Below are 17439 nucleotides of genomic sequence, written 5' to 3'. Positions count from 1 at the left end.
CAAATTGAATTCCATGTGTATAAGCAGAATTATACACCATTCTGAGTGGAGTTTATTCCGTGTATGCAATGCTAAAATCTGGTCCAAAATTCAAAAATTAATTCATATAATTAATCACATCAATAAGCTAAAAAAATCACATGATCATATCAATAAATACAGAAAAGGCATTTGACAAAATCCAATGCCACGTCATGATAAAAACACTCAGTACACTAGGACTGAAGGTAACTTTGTCGATCTGTTAAAGAGCATCTACAAAAATACTACAGCTAATGTCATACTTAATGAGAAACTCAAAGCTTTCCTACTATGATCAGAAACAAGGCAAAAATGTCCCCTCTCACCACTTCTTTTTAACAGTGTACTAGAAGTCCTAGCTAATACAGTAAGACAAAAAAGAATATAAAAGGTATACAGATTTGGAAGGAAAAAATAAAGCTGTCTTTGGATGCATAGTACATGATTTGTCTTTGTAGAAAATACAAAATAACACTTTTTTTGAAAAAAACCTTCTGAGACTAACAAGCAATTATATTAATAGAAAGGGTGCAGGAAAGAAGGTTCATATACAAAAGTCAATCATTTCCCTATATACCAGAAATAAACAAGGGGAATTTGAAATTGAAAACAAAATGCATCAAATTAGGTCCCCCAAAAATGAAATACTTACACATAAATGTAACAATATATATGTATAAGTTCTATATGTAGAAAATGATAAAACTTTGACAAATTATATCAAAGAATAACTAAATAAATGGAGATATTCCGTGTTTATGGATAGGAATACTCAATATTGTCAAGATATCAGTTCTTCCCAATGTGATCTATAGATTCAATGCAATGCAAATAAAAATCCCAGCAAGTTATTTTGTGGATATCAACAAACTCATTCTAAAGTTATAAGAAGGCGAAAGACACACAACAGCCAATACAATACTGAGGGAGAAGTACAGACTAAGAGAATTGACACTACCTAACCTCAAGACTTAACCATAAAGCTACAGTAGTCAAGACAGTGTGATATTGATGAAGGAATAGACAAAAAGATAATGGAACAGAATAGAGAGCTTAAAAACAGATCCACAAAAATATAGTCTAGTAGCCCTTGACAATGGAACAAAGGCAATACAATCTTGTCAACAAACACAGACCTTACAGCCTTTATAAAAATTATCTCAATGTAGATTATAGATCTAAATGTGAAATACAAAACCATAAAGCTTTTGGAAGATAACATAAGAGAAAATCTAGATGATCTTGGGTATACTGATAACTTTTCAGGTATGTTACCAAAGTCCTCATCCATGAAGGAAATAATTGAAAAGCTAGATTTCATTCAAATGAAAAACTTCTATTCTGTGAAAGACAATGTCAAAAAAATGAGAAGACAAGCCACAGATTGGGAGAAAATATTTTCAAAAGACACATATAATAAGGGACTGTTATCCAAAATATACAACAACTCTTTAAAACTCAACAGAAGATAAGATAACAAACAATCAGGTTCAAATATGAGCCAAAGATCTTAACAGACACCTCACCAGAGAAGATGTATAAGTGGAAAATAACATATGAAAAGATACTCCATATCATATGTTATCAAGGAAATGCAAATTAATTGTAATATGGTATCCTGGAGTGGATTCTGGAACAGAAAAAGCACATTAGAACATAGATTATGGACTTTAATTAATAATAATACCATATCATTATTGGCCCTTTAGCTACAATAAGTGTATAAATTAACATAATACATTAATAATAGGGGAAAATTGGAATGGGGCTTATAAGAACTCTCTGTACTATCTTCTTAATTTCTCTATACATCTCAAATTGGTCTAAAATAAAAATTTTATCTTTTTAAAAAAAGTAAAAATCATTTCAGACATGAAGACTAAACCAAACCGAATATAAGAGCAAATACAGACAAGGAATGGACTGTGAAATAATTTTTAAAAAAATAAGATACCACCTCATACCTATCAGAGTGTCCAAAATCCAGAACATTGACAACACCAAGTGTTAGTGAGGATGTGGAACATCAGGAATTCTGATCCATTGCTGGTGGGAATGCAAAATGGTACAGCTACTTTGGAAGACAGTTTGGCAATGTCTTACAAAACCTTAAAATGCTCTTACCATACAATGAAGTAACCATGCTCTTCAATATTTACCCAAAGGAGTTGAAAACCTATGTCTATACAGAAACCTGCACACAGATGTTAATAGCAGTTTTATTCATAATGACCAAAACTTGGAAGCAACCAAGATGTCTTTCAGTAGGTAAATGGATAAATAAAATCTGGTATATCCAGATAATGGCATATTATTCAGCACTAAAAGGAAATGAGCTATCAAGCCGTGAAAAGGCACAGAGAATCCTTAAATGCATATTACTAAGTGAAAGAAGTCAATCTGAAAGGCTAGGTACTGTACGATTCCTATATGACATTCTGGAAAGATAAAACTGTGGAGACAATAGAAAGATCAGTGGTTGCCAGGGGTTGGGAGTGGCAAGAGATGAATAGGCAGAGCACAGAGGATTTTTAGGGCAATGAAAATAAAAATACCTTGTTTCATTTTATAATGATGGATAACATGTCATTATACATTTGTCCAAACTCATAGAAAGTATAAAACAGTCCTAACGTAAGCTATGGACTTTGGGTGATAACGATGTGTCAATATAGGCTCATCAACTATAATAAATATATCACTCTGGTGAGAGATGTTGATAATAGGGGAGGATTATTCCTGTGTGGAGCAGGAGGTATATGGAAAATCTCCATACCTTCTTCTGAAAGTTGCTGGTAACCTAAAACTTTTAAAAAATAAAAAGTCTCTTAAAAAAAAAAAAAGCCACTGAGTTAATATCTGATATCTCTATATATTCGAGCCCTTCTTGCTCTCCTTTTTCTAGTAACAGATCCTACCCCCATTCAACAAAGTGGGCATGTTATGCAAATTGGTCCAATCCAAGTTCTTCCCTGGGAATAAGGTCAAACTCCATCTGAACCACTTTATAATGAAATTGCAAGTCAGAGGCTTCCCCTAGCCAGATCACCCAACATAGAGAGAAGCTGGTCTGGGTGAAAAAGCTGGCACCCAAAAAAGAATGAAGACAAAAGACCTGGCAAGCACTGAAGGCTTCTATGTTCCTGAATCCAGTTGTTACTAAGGCAAGTTTTATCCCAATCATTTGCAGAGTTTGGTTATTTCAGCCAATAAGTTCCACTTTTGTTTTTTTTTTGTTTTGTTTTGTTTTTTTTTTTTTAGATTGACTTGGTCACTTGCAGGGTCTTAATGAATCCACAACAGTCTCCTTAAGGGAGTGCCTTAGTTTATTTTCTGTTGCTATAACAGAATACCACAGACAGGGTGATTTTTAAACAATAGAAATTTGTTTGGCTCACATTTCTGGAAGCTGGGAAGTCTAAGATCTCAGGGCCACATCTGGTGAAGGCCTCTTGCTGTGTCATAACGTGGCAGAAGGCATTACACGGTGAGAGAGGGCGAGAGTGCACAAAACAGAGAAACAGGGGCTGAACCTCATCCTTTTATTAGAAGCCCACTCTCCCATTAACTAACCCACTCCCTCCATAATGGCAATAATCTATTCAAGAAGGGAGAGCCCTCATAACCTAATCACCTCTTAAAGGCCCCACTTCCCAGTACTATTATATCAGCAATTAAATTTCAACATGAGTTTCAGAGGGGGCATTCAAACCATGGCATGAAGTGATGTTTTTACGAGTTTGGTTATATTATTTTTACACATTACATTGTACTTAGCACAGGGCCCTGCAAAGAATAGAAACTCAACAAATAGTTGTCAAAGTAATGATTTTTTAAATTTCCTTTTGAAATTCTGGAATAGTATGTAAGATGCTAATATTAATAAAATTATTATGTGTAGGAAATCATGAGCAAGTTGAGTCTCAAGAGATACTCCTACTTTAAGTTGCCTGTTTTCCAAAAAATGCACATATTTAACCATGTCACAAACATATTCCTTTTCATTAACCGTCCATTGCCTCCGTAAAACATACCCTTTATACCTCCTCATAGTGAAAAGTGCTTGACATAAATGTGTTCAAATTTATCACATAGTAATACACTGCCAATCATATAACAATATAGATGTGTGTGTATATAGTACATGTATGTATGTGTGTATATGTGTGTGTCATTTTAACAAACCTCTTGGAAAGTATATTAATTGCACTTAGAAAGCCTGAGATGTAAATCTAACAAAGTAAAAGTTGGCTCCACAGTTTCTTAAACAGGCCCCTTTCTATGAATTCTGTGTGTAACTTGTTCATAAATATGGAAAGTATCTGAAGATTTTCTTTTTACTTGTCTTGATTTCCTTGAAGACCCTGGCACACAGCATGAGATTAAAATAATCTGGCATTACTGGCTACTTTGCCCACAAATACCAAGGAATAAATATTAGAATGATGGATTCTCTTTCCCTTGTCAACCATGAATATGTTCCAGCCTGGGGCAAGTTCTAGGGAGAAATGTTAAAATAAACAAAGAGAACCAAAGAGTAGCTTTATTCTTTTATTCAAAGTTCATTAAAATATAAGAACAAATTGTATAAGCACACATAGCACTCAGCACCAATATGATAGCACTCTTTCTACTGATAATCTCCAAAGCAGTTCATTTTCTGCAACTGAGAAACACATATGAGTAGCATATGCACGCATGCATTCTCACCACATTTACCCAGGACTCTTAGCATCATGTTCCGAATATTCTCCTTGCCAGGGAGACAAAGATGGGGAGAGGCAAACTAATGTGACTACATCCAACCACTAACTGAGTCGATGACTCTTTCGTCAGTAGCTATCATCCGCACACTGGTCAACTCTGCACATCTCTGTCTCCCTCTTCGGGCGCCCGATTACCTGGGCTAGTGAGTCTGGTGACAATGTGATGCAAAACTAAACAAAACTGGCCAACATTCCCTACCCAATATCATTTAATTGCTTTGGTTATAAAGTACTGGATACTTATTTCTTCACATCCCCCAATCCTAATACACGTAAAAACCACACTGACCAGTGACATGGGCCTGGAGAAGTCTTGAGAGAATTTTCTTTATTTCCCATCCCCTTCTGTGGGTTTCTTTCATTTATGTGTTTACCTGTTTGTTTTTTGAGGGGAGGGGGAGAAATGGAGGGTTTGAGCCAAAATAGTGACTTCATTAAACATCTGCTGGGTCTTCGAAGTCTTGGTAAATATTGAACAAGCTCCCTGGAGCTCTGCTGTTGCTGCCTTAGACGGGCAGCCAGCCCCGACTTGCATGAGCAGTCTTGTTTGGATATCTGCACATGTTTGCTTTCTATTGGTTCAGACTCACCTTGGAACAGAGCTGGGTCTGTTAAGTCTGAGACCTTGCTTCTGGTACTATACACATAGGGCATTAGGAAGTGGCCCAATGTTTTGCTCATCCTAAAGCCACTCAATGACTTGCAGCAGCCTTCAGCCTTCCTTCAGTTGTGAGAAGTTTGTTTTCAAATCTTCCCAGATTGGTAGACCAAGCCCTCGGGGCCTTGTTCTTCCCAGTTAGCAGCTTTCTAGCTCTCCCACCCTAGATCCTCTCTTTTCTTAGACAGCCTCAGGACATGACCAAGAGTGTGCCAACTGCAAAGCGGAGATTGGTACTTAAGCCCCATTTCAGAAGTGTATATGAAGAGTGGGTTTGGATTATATTTTTAGAGTGAAGGAGGAAGTTGGAATCTGACTATATATATTTTAACTCTGATTTTTGGCAATACCATTTAGGAGAAAAAAAAGCCTCCTAAAATTAAAAGCCTTACTTTTAGTCTCCACTGCTGAGACACATGACATTGGGGATGTTCTGAAAAGCTCTAAATGCTAGTAAAGGTTTTCATTAATCCTTCAGTGGGACAGAAGTCAGTGGGTCTACATTTTTCCTTTTTCAATGGTCATATGATCCTAATTAAAGTTATTTTCCAAACCATCAGTCAGAGGTCGGGTGGAACAAATGTCCAGATTCATCCATCCTCTTATGATTGACATAAAGAGAAGTCCTGTAAATCAGTCAATTCCTCTTGCTTTGCACATAGCCCATAGGGCATGCTGAGGACACCTTGTAATCCACCTTTGAATTTTCCCAAAGGCATACATATTGTCTCTAACCTGCCCTCTAGAATTTTATGCAGCAAGGCAGCACCAACATGTGACCTCACCATATTTCATAATTTTTATTTCAGAGCCCAAATAGTAAAATACACTTAGGCAAAATGAAAGACAATAGGCTATTCTTCCCACCGTGATGAGAGAATAAGCACTTCCTGGTTAATGGGAGAAGAATTTAACTAAACAGATCACTGGGAAGTCAATATTACCAAAAATCAAGGAGATGTTCTATAAATGAGGTGAAGACACAGGACCAGAGACCCAATGTGAAAAAACAAAGTCATGTAAGTTAAGTGGCTGTCACTTAGCTATACAAAGCAGGAACAGTTACTAATCTGCCTCTAAGGAGGTCAGTTACATTTTAATAGCTGTATGAAACACTTCTACATTACTGTGCAGGCATCTCCATTCATGCCCATTCAAGAAAATCATTGTTGATCCCACTAATAGTTTCACTAAGCAATAAATAAAGTCAGTTTTTGATAGTTCCAAGACATAAGTCTTTCAAACAGTAAGTGTTTGAGTAAACCCAGATGCTATGATAATATCTAAAATTTCTTGGAGACTATTTCAATAATAGACAAGCTAATGAAGCTTAAAAGGCTAAACTGGTAGCTCCATGTAAACACAGCCTATGGGAGAAACATGATTAGGAACTAAGAGAACTCAGACTTTTATATATGATATACATATATCATAGATTTATACTGATATATAAATAGATACACTTTTCCCTGTGAGACTAAGAACTACAATTCTTCAAAGGAACATACCTTATAAAACATATGATACGTACGTGAGTATTGGCAATCTAATAATTTCTCAGCATATCAGCTAAAGCATTGATTTTCCTCTACCTCAAAATAATTAGTTATTGTTAATTTCATAAAAGACTACATCACAAGAAATCATAAAAATTCATGTTGCGATAAATAGGTTACATAATTACAGGCTTAACCCTGATAACACCAAGACATTCTACATAGTGTAGGATTCCTGAGCTTTGTCCATTTTCTCCATTGGCCCTTCCACAGCCTTTCTTCCAGAAATTCTTGCATATTCTATTGAACATCTTCCTCCCTGATAGCCTATGTCTTTCTGTTTCCTTCCTCTGCTTCATTTCTCCATTGGGCTAACCTCAGGGAGAATTGTCTGCACACATAAACGACCTCCTTCTTTAAAAATACAGCACAACTGGGTGATTTTTCCATCATCCTTTTCCCCAGTCGACTAGCACTGCCTCAGCCAAATCTCATCCCCCCACCGGCTTATCTGACATACTGTTACTTTATCGTACATATAGAACAAAGGGGAAGTTTAAGGACAACAGTGTGAATGTGCCGCAACTAGGTTTTTTATTTCACTGCTTTAGGGTCCCACGTAAATCTCAACACCATTTTGAGGTTAAAAATCAATGGGGGCAGAGATAAGCCTTGAATGTAGAGGTTAACAACTGAGGAATCTGAAATAATTATTCTCAATATGATTTTCCAGCAACTCATTAGATAATGCAATTTGCTTTGTTTCTTTGTGGGTGGTTTTTACAGAATTTAAAACATTAGAAAGCTGATGTTGCCATGAAAAATCAGTCCCAATGGAGCTTTAGTATTTACACAATATACCAGCTAGTGACATGACCGATATGCTGCTCCCATTTAAAAAAAATAAAATACTTTTGGTTCTTGCACACCTAGTTCTCACTCTTTTCTCATTTCAGGCAACTAGTTTAAGAATGTATTTTCAACTTTAGTTTTTTAAATCCATTCTATTTATTTTTTATTCAGTTATTAATGGAGTGGACAAAAGATCCTTTGACTGTACCTTTAAATACAATCATATACAATGATTTCATAATAGTCTCATATTTACCAAAAAGAAATTATGATATGAAATTGGTTGGTCCATTCTTTTGGGGGCTATAATCTTTAAATATTACTTATGGGTAAAACTATAGTGTCTATTTTAAAAGGAAAAAATATTTTTTATATGTATTTTTTAAAACAGCATTATAATCATATACTATAGGGACTTTAGATTACTAAACCTCAGCTAATGGTACAAAAGGAAGATCCAAGTCCAAATTCAAATGTCAATGGAAATTCCGTGATACCAGGGGTTGCCTTATAACAAAGCCTCCAAAATGATTGATCAGAATTATCTCTAACTTCCTCTTCTTCTATTTTGCAATGGAAGTAAGCCTGTTTGTTTGCACCTATTCTTCATTATAGCTCACCTACTTTGGGAGGAAATCAAGGCTGTGCTGAATGGCCATGGTACCTACCTCCCACAGCAGCTGAGAATATATATACATATATTTGTATGTATGTATGTATGTATAATTTCCTCAGCTCAGCATTCAGAGAGAACACTGCTATAGAGACTGAGATTAGGAATGACTTGGGCCACATAGAAATTGTAGGAATGGGGAGGAAAAGACCAGCAGCACCAGACCCACTGGTTTTCCTTTAATAGGTATCATGGGGTCTAATTAACCCACTGAAAATATACATACCACATACATGGTTCAAAAGTAACTATTTCCAAAAGAAACCCCTCACAATTACAAATATTTAAGTATTTTTTTTTCTTTCAATACCCCCTTTCTCCTCTCTAGGAGCATATGACAAATATATTGTTTTTATATGTGTATTCTCTATGCCACTTTTAGTTGAGCTCCTTCTTCTTTTTCTGGCCTTGTGTATGTTTCTATGTTTCTGTGGCTAACAAACAAGTCCCACTCTCTACAGCTTAAGGGTGAAACCCTGTGAATTTTCCAAATCTTTCTGCCTCCTCTTTCCTAGCGTGTCAGTTTCATTTCTTTTTTAGCACTCTCTCCACCTGCCTAGAAATTAACCCGCAGATTACAGATGATCATTCTAACCTCCCAGATTGAGGGATCATTCTTGATATCTAGAAATATACCAATAATTTCTGGGATATGAAGACTGAGAGCACTGCATGGCTAGAAGCTGGAACATCAGAAACGACTCTAACATAAGGTCTAACCTTAACACCAACGTCTAACCACATGGCCTGGGTTCAAGGACGTGTTGTAATATTTGGGAATTTTCCAAGTGGGCTCCATCCACGCCAAATAGAGCCAAGGCAATACCCTTTATCTTAACGTAGACAGTAGCTTCCCTAATGTAGTAATTATTCAGGTAAGTCTTTTCTTCTGGTCTCAAAGCATGCATCAGATGTATCAGTCCCTTCTCAATGCAGAATGAACACATGCTGAATCAGGGTTTCTTCCTCTCCATCTTGGGATCTTTTCACATAGGGCTTTTTACTAAGAAGAGAGGTGATACGGCTACTTACTCAGCCCAATGCCATTTGAGTAGTGAAAGAAGTATGGAGCTGTTAGAGATTCATGTTCTTCCGATAGATAAACTCCTGTCTTTCAGTCTGCCAATAGGGCTCTGTTGAAATATGGATTCAGTTCTTAATTTCCTTGCCTTTATATAACTTTTTAAAACAATAAGCTCTCTTATAATCATACCTTTAACCAGCTAATCTAGTTTTCTTTCATCTCTTGCTGAAATTCTTCTCCAGCCAATGCCGGACTTCTTGAAGGTTGTAGGAGAAGGGGCCCTTTCCTCCCAGATAAGCAATTTTCTGTCTCTGCACAATGCACACACGTTCAAAGGCTACCCCGTAAGCTATGTTGGCGTTATTGTCCATGCGGTCAGCCACAACTCGGCACTGGGGCGGCAAGGAGAAACGCTCCAGAAGCTGCTGGGCTGCTGCACATCGATCTTCCTGGTTCTGGTGCTTCTTCACCTCAAAAGACAAAGAGGAGTCCCCAGGTATCGCCCAGCCATCTGATGGATGAGCCTCATCAATGTAGACCAGCAGGAAGTCAGCCACCGAGGAGAACTCTTCCACCAGTCTGCGGAAGGCTGGCAGCTGGCTCGTGAAAGGAGGTCAAGTGGCTGAGCCAAAGTTGACCACTAGTGGGCGCTCAGGGCTGGCAAAGTCAAGAAGGTGGCATGCGGCTCCCTCAACTATCTTCTCCTGGGTACCATTGCCACTGTTGTCACCTCCTTCTGCACTGGAGACATGCACCACACTGGAATTGGGGGCATCCTCACCCAATTTCACCTGATGGTAAAAAAAAGAAGAAGAAGAAGAAGGCGAGAGTATCACATTAAACACATTGCCACTTGAATTCACATTAAATAGTTACAATTGGCTCTAATAGAGTGTGTTATTTCCTTCAGAGCATGTGGTAAACATTTATTGATTTTAGTAAAGAGGCATCATGGCAGGTAATGTAAAGAATGGCCCAAAAGATAATAAAAGTCTTTTTCATTCCGTATAGTCACTGAAGGTAATTATTTTCATCATTGAAGGCACTGGAGTTAACTCTTTTTAAAATTAAGCCAAGGCTGGTATCCTTTACTATCCTTATTTTGCTGTCAATTCTTAACATGTGTTCTATAACAAATGATTAATTGACTTCATTTTAAAAGTTAGAAGCAAATGGTCTACTTTAAGACCAATTATCAGGGTCTTGGGACATGGTGCCTCTTTCTGAATTCTGAAACACGAGGCAGGACCTTTATTTCCTTGCATGATACTAAGTCACTTAATCTCAACCAATGGCCAATGATACCAGTGGGCTCTATTCTTGGCCAGATCTAGAAAACCTGAGGTCTACCATTTATAAGAAGGGTTATTTCCACTTAACCTTTTTAGTGATTCAGCTTTCCCACCTGTAAAATGGAAATAATAATGCCTGTCTTCCACATATGGCAACTGGAGGACAACATGAGAAAAAGAGCTCTTTGTGCACTCTAACTGTATGGGTGTGTGTTGTCCTTATCAGATGCTACCCCACCATGTGAAAAAGAACATCATCATTCTTGGGCAATTCTGTGTTTGTTTTTGTTTTTTTAAATACCCTGAGCAAAGCTTTGCACTCTCCTCAATATGGCATCCTCCCTGGAGGCTTCTACTGCCACTGCTTACAAGGTGGTTCTTACCACTCCAACCTTACAATTTCCATTAAAAAAAAAATAAAAAACAGACAAAAAGAAACAAAAATGGTTACTCCAGAGTTCTACTTTAAGTCAATTTCTCATTTTCCATGTGTGCTTGTTTCCCTCTTTTTATCTAGGAAGTCACATTAAAAAGTACTTTTCTACCCCACAATTTGTTAACAAGCTCCTCTGAATTATAAAATATTGGGGCAGAAGAGGAGACAAAAATTGTTTCATGTGCTCCCTTTGCACATGGTTTAAATAGTTGAAAACAGAATGAAGGAAAGTTTTCAGCCTTTGAATCTGTAAATTGATCATAAAAGCAGGCAACAATAAAAGAGCCAATTACTTCAGTTTGAATTAATACAGTTGGATCTTCCTTAGAATGGTTTAATCAAAGCCAATAACATTAGGGACAACTTAGAGACAGTACAATTGATTTTTATATACTATCTTAATATTACAATATACTTCCAACTGGGTCGACTTATTTCCCTCATATACATATAGCCACACATGATGCTACTGTTAATCGAAGTCACTTAGAAGTGAATTGTTAAAGATGTAACAATCCAAACTGATATAACACACTCATGGGCTTTTATTCAGAAGCTTCTATCTAATGTTAATGCATAACTCATTTTAACTGTAGAGAAAGAATTAAAGTTCTTTCTCTCCCTTCTGAAAAATCCTAGCAGGGAAGGTTTGAAATAAGCATTATTAGTGTTCTAAGAGAAATCTTACTGTAATAATCTTCCTTCTCAGAAAGGAAGCTGCTGGTGTGATTTAAGTAAATACATTTGTTTTTTAGTCACCACCACAGAGAAAATTATTTTACTTATACTAACTTTCTTGATTAATTTGCAAGTGACACTAGATGGAGAAATCTAATAAGCACATTTAGCTGGATTCTTTCGTATGAACTACACTAGTCTTTAAGGCATGAAAATATATGTCAAATTTAAAGATATACACGTCGAAGGTATTATAAACCTTTTAATCCATGGGTTCTTTTTGTACTTCTTTTTTTATAGATCTAGGTAGTGGATAGCAGTCTCTTCTCTTTAGATCTTTCCCATTTGAAATAACAGTAATGATTCTAGAAGGGATGTTTTAACAATATCATGTGTACTGTGTGCCTCAACATACTGTGATAAGAAGACCTAAATGCATTCAGATGAGTCTGCTGTAGTGACTTCCTGTTAAGTAAGCAACCTGTACACTTGTAGGTTCTTGATAGGTAAAAACACTCTTCTGCATTTTGGAATCATTTTTGAAACCTATGAACAATTAGGTGGCCTTGACAAATGGGCCTCTAACCCCCTGATTCATCCAAGCAGACCTGTTGATCCTTTCATTATGTCTGATTATTCAACTGAATAATCTAATCTGATGCTTTAGTCACAGGAGCCTCTCTTATTACCTGCAGTAAATTTTCTTGCAAAGTTAAAGCACCTTCTTCTTCTTAGAAACAATGTATACTTCAGCTGCAGAATTCTTTTCAAAACACAGACTAATTTGCCTTGGGAAATTTAGAGTAAGTACAACACTGTCACTCTAAAATAAAAAAATTAGGAAAGTTAACCAAATTCATAATGCTCTTTATGTGGGGGATTTAGCATTTTGTTAGGATTAGGGTTAGACTGGAAAGTATTTATTTTATTGAATGAATGCTAGTTGTTATAAAGCTAGGTCAGTGAAGAATTTTACGCTTAATGATAACCCTGACCTGCAATGAACATAATCATATTTGGGTGACGGATAAGCTCACTGAGGCAGGTACATTTAGAAATATGAATCCTGGAGCCCTCTCATAGAGTACTACCATAATCAGCACTCAGTGTTATTGATCTGTCCTTGATTTTCTCATCTGGTCAGTGCACAGAACAAATGTGGCCTATTCTTTTTATTTTGTTGAGCAGCCAGGGTCCCTTACTGAATGTTATAATGTCATAAATGGATATTCTCATTCATGAAGGTGCCTAGGCAAGAGAAAATGCATAGATAAAATTAATATTATTAATAAAACTAAGAAGGAAAAACACACACCCACCATCCATAAATCCAAATGTGAGTAGACCAGTAGTCTGCTTTTATAAGCTTCATATACTAGTCATAAAATGTGTCCATCTTTGCTAAAACCTGATGGAGGACAATTTAGCTAAAATAAAGAAAAAAAAAACTTTTTTTAGATATGGAAGTTTCCTTTAACCTAAAAGAAAATATTCTAAAAGGATATTACTGTTCATTCTCATCTCCCCATTTGGTCACCATAAAAATTAAATTCCTAATAGACCAGAGTTTCAAATGGAGAACTTCTTGGTTTGCTGGGTTATGCACCCTGCTGAGACAGGCTGGGAGAATCACCATTGTCTTCGATGATGGAAGATTCTTTGCTCTCCCCAGGAGCAAAGCATTCCTTGACACAGAGCCAAAATGATGAAGAAAATAAAGTTGGTCCCATAATAACATTTAGGCTGCAGGAAAGAAGCTCAACAAAAACAAGTTATCCCCTGGTACTCCCAAACTTTGTTTTAATTTCCCACAGTGGCACAGAAAGTCTGGCCACAAGTTACCTATCATCTTAATTTCTCCTTCTTAGAGGGTTTGTGTTTGGTTTTTGTCCTTAATGAGACATATTTGCCAAAGAGGCATTCAAAAGGCATTTTTTACTCTTGCGGAAGAGTAATTAGGTCGGTACCTCTTTCCCTGCCAGCATTAGCCGCTCTAAAGAGAACCCTGCCCAGTATTTAATGCCCAAACACAAGAAGCATCATTTCCACTAATTGGTCTTGAAGTTCCGATGTTCCCAAAGGGTCCCTTTATTTTGCAAGGATCAGAAAGGACATACGTAAAATGTGATATTGTCATCGCTGACTTTTATCTCTCTCATCTGCACGATTACAGTGGTCCTTTCTTATGTTTTTGCAAGCAACATCAACACAACACCAACAAAGGAGGTAAATAAAGGATTTGCATTTTTACAACAGAAGACATCTCTGGGCCAAGTTCAAATGTTATAAATATGAACATGAACATAAACATACAGCATATATAAAAATTTGATTCCCTTGATGATGTTCAGTGTTCAGTGCGTGGGGAAGAAGGAAGTGCTGCTTTAGCATGTGGACTGTGAAATGCAGGGCAAGGGGGAGAAAAGAACCATTCATCAAGTAGAAGCAGAAAATACAGCATATACTACTAACCTTGTTTTTTGTTTTGGGATTTTATTTCTTTTTCTTTTCCACTGCCTGAGAAAGGCTTGTGGACAATATATCACATAATCTCATAACAGAAAGTAAAGCAAATTATAAAAACGAAGGGTGGGTGTGTGGTAGCAGAATTTTCACACATACTTCTTGCTATCCAAAGCCCTGAAAATGGCTTTATTAACTATCAGGAAGTTTCAAATTCTTTGACATAATGACCAGGCTACATCAATGTCCTTAGAAACATGGCCAAACTATCATTAAGCAGAGATTTAACCATTTATATTCAGATTGGCCAAATAAATCAGAGTTGAAGAATAGGCTACGTACTCCTTCCTCTGAGCTCAATTCCCTTTTAGCTATTCTCTTTTTAATTTGTACCTTGAAAATGTAGCTCTAAACTCTATCATTCCCCAATGTTTTATCCAAGTGATGGACAAGCTCTGGCTGTGGCCTGCTTTGTGTTCTTTTGGGACTGTTTCTCTCTTAAAAGGGCCATTTTCCATTGTGGAAACTAGTGTCAAAGACTTGAGGTGAATGAAGAGGAGGAGGAGAATGTTAAAGAGACCCTTTCAAAACCAAAATTATATGTTCAAATGAATATGTTTTCTGTACCTCTGCAATATTAACGGTGCAGAAGCTAAACTGACTGTCAGCATCTATACTGTGTGTTTACTTTTACACTTCATTTAGGTAAGAGCCAGGCTCCCAGACAGAGCAGTTTGCTTATTGGTTGCATGTTTTTAGTCTCTGAGCACCAACACAAGGATATACTGTTCAGAAGCAATGACACTGACTAAAGAAACTTAAATAACAAACACCTTTTATTCACCTCAGGGTCTCTCACCAGTGTCTATAGACTTTCCTTTCAATGAAAATTGTACACAGAATCCATCCCTTACTAAACTCACATTATCTTTAGAGGCTTCTCCATAAAGTTAATTCAAATCCTTTTCAACCTTTTAAGAAAGGGTTTATTTACAAAAAAAAAGAAAATATTTTGTTCTGTCTTTATTTCTGTGTTGCCCCTTGTGGAGGCAAAACACAGGGATAATACTTTTACTCCACTTTCTCTACGTATCTTTCCAGGCATCTGACATGCAGCAACAAGGAGAATTAATAACGGCAAATCACATGTGTAGTTGTATCACATGGGCACACACCCCTCTCATCCTGGAAAACTTCACTTCTGGGGATGGGCAGCCTCAAAATAATGCAAGTCAGGATTATGAAATAGTGTGATGCCATCTCAAACAGAACCTCCTACAATGTCTCTAGAAATGACTACACCCAAAGACAGTGGCACAGATCACAAGAGCATTCAGAGAAGTGATTCAACCTGGTTGAGAGGTTCTGAGTGACCCTCAAATGCCACCACAGAAACCACCACCTTTGCCATACTTGAAGACAGAAAGAGACCATCATTCAGTTCCAGCTGTGTTCATAATGTTTCCATTTATCATACACCCAGTCCAGTCTTGTCTCTGGATATGTGGGTCCTGGGGTTGCTTCTGCACATGGTAGCTATTACATAAATCATCAAAAGCTAACATAATAACATTAGTCGTGAACTTGGTCACTAATCAAATCAGTAGGCAGGGACAAAGAAATACAGAAGAGGAATATACAAACCATATGCAAAAAGAAAAAACAAATAACTCATCCTTCCCAACTTCCTGGAATAGGAATAACAACATATTGCAACACAATGGAACACTATACATTGGTGAAAAAAAAATAAACTTTATTAAAGAGGTATTTGTTTGCTTTTCCATTTTATGTTCAATAAATTGCTTAATGGGAGAAACAACCTCACTTAATATTTGTGGGTAACATTACAGCCCCCATTGTTTATGTCAGAGATGACTTTTTTCACGTTTTTCTTAATGAAACATGACATTTATATAAGAAATATATGTATATAAGTAAAATTCTTCCAATAAGTGTTTTGTTTTGTTTTTTTTTTTTTTTTACTTTATAGGCAAAAAGCAACTGTCCTTCCAAAAAGTAAGAGTTTAATATACTGAGATCAAATCACTGATATTTCCATGGTATCTGCTAACACGTATAAAATATGATGTTGAAGAGGGAACTTCCTAATTAATAGTATGTCTGATATACTTGCGTACTCCTCCACCTGCCTTCAAATTGCCTTCCACTAAAACAAACCATTAAAAACTTCCCATTCAATGTATACTTTTGTGGAAATGAAATGATCAATTCAATATCTACTTTTCTAGATCTCTCGTCCTCGCTGACATGCACAATATAAATGAGTTTTTACTGTTAGAACTTTGAGCACCAATTCATATTCTCATAAAAGAATTTCCATCTACTAATAAGAGCTCTTGCTATTCATATTTTTAACAACAATAAACACAAACCCTCTTTAGGTTACTACCAATAATAAAGACATGTATTGTGGTAAAATTTCCCTAGTTCACAACAGATATTTTCTTCTTGAACATCTGATTTTCAGAAGAACAATCCTGTCCTGAATTCTTTGTAATTTTACAAGTTACTTCTTTCCTTTTCTTGGTGCATGGTTTTAGTTTTCTAGTGTTTATTTATGGAGGATGCATTCCCTTGCGCCTCTATTATTTCGAGTTCCCGGTCTCTGGTTCTAAGGTGCTGCCTGCCTAAAACACAACACTTCACTGAACACCTGGCTTCTATATTCCTCTAAAATACAGATGTACAGTTGCTTTTTCTGGCATCTTGGGCAAGGTCCCACAACACTTTTAGGGAAACCAAGATTGGCTATTTTGATAACTACTTTTGCCAAAATAGCTCATTCTTCTCAAGCCTGGTTGAGGGGGTGGAGGGGACCTTTAGAAGTCATATGGGCATAGCAGGTGGGGGAAAACTAACAGAAGACCAGGGCCAAAATCATCCTCTGTGCCCCTGAAGATCTTAGTTGAAAATGCTGTACTAACATCTCTCACCAGCAAAAAGCCTGGAACACAGTATTTTTCATTTAGAAACTAAGATCACTGCCTCTGATTTTGAGACAGCAGCCCCTTACCTGAGCAGGTAAGGGAGACCACTGCTCTAATATCATAACAGTT

At 36.8% G+C, this 17439-nt stretch overlaps 1 protein-coding gene across 10 annotated transcripts in view; it reads right to left on the bottom strand.

Annotated features, from left to right (window-relative positions):
- Positions 1-4559: 4559 nt before the first annotated feature.
- DIO2 (iodothyronine deiodinase 2) overlaps positions 4560-17439 on the bottom strand; it is a 168976-nt gene continuing 156096 nt past the window's right edge. For 7 of the 10 annotated variants that reach the window (XM_058429776.1, XM_058429774.1, XM_058429778.1 and 4 more), the window contains 2 exons: positions 13216-13323; positions 9397-10281 (listed from right to left, as the gene is read on the bottom strand). In XM_058429776.1, the coding sequence (XP_058285759.1) occupies positions 9682-10281; positions 13216-13323 (708 nt within the window). In that variant the 3' untranslated portion in view covers positions 9397-9681. Of the gene's footprint in view, positions 10282-13215; positions 13324-17439 lie in introns of all 10 variants that reach the window. The other 3 variants (XM_032180177.2, XM_058429781.1, XM_058429782.1) reach the window with 3 other exon arrangements.

Source organism: Hylobates moloch, unplaced genomic scaffold, assembly GCF_009828535.3.
Source record: "Hylobates moloch isolate HMO894 unplaced genomic scaffold, HMol_V3 SCAFFOLD_16, whole genome shotgun sequence".
NCBI classification, from domain to species: Eukaryota; Metazoa; Chordata; class Mammalia; order Primates; family Hylobatidae; genus Hylobates; species Hylobates moloch.
This window is presented reverse-complemented; position numbering and strand designations above follow the sequence as displayed.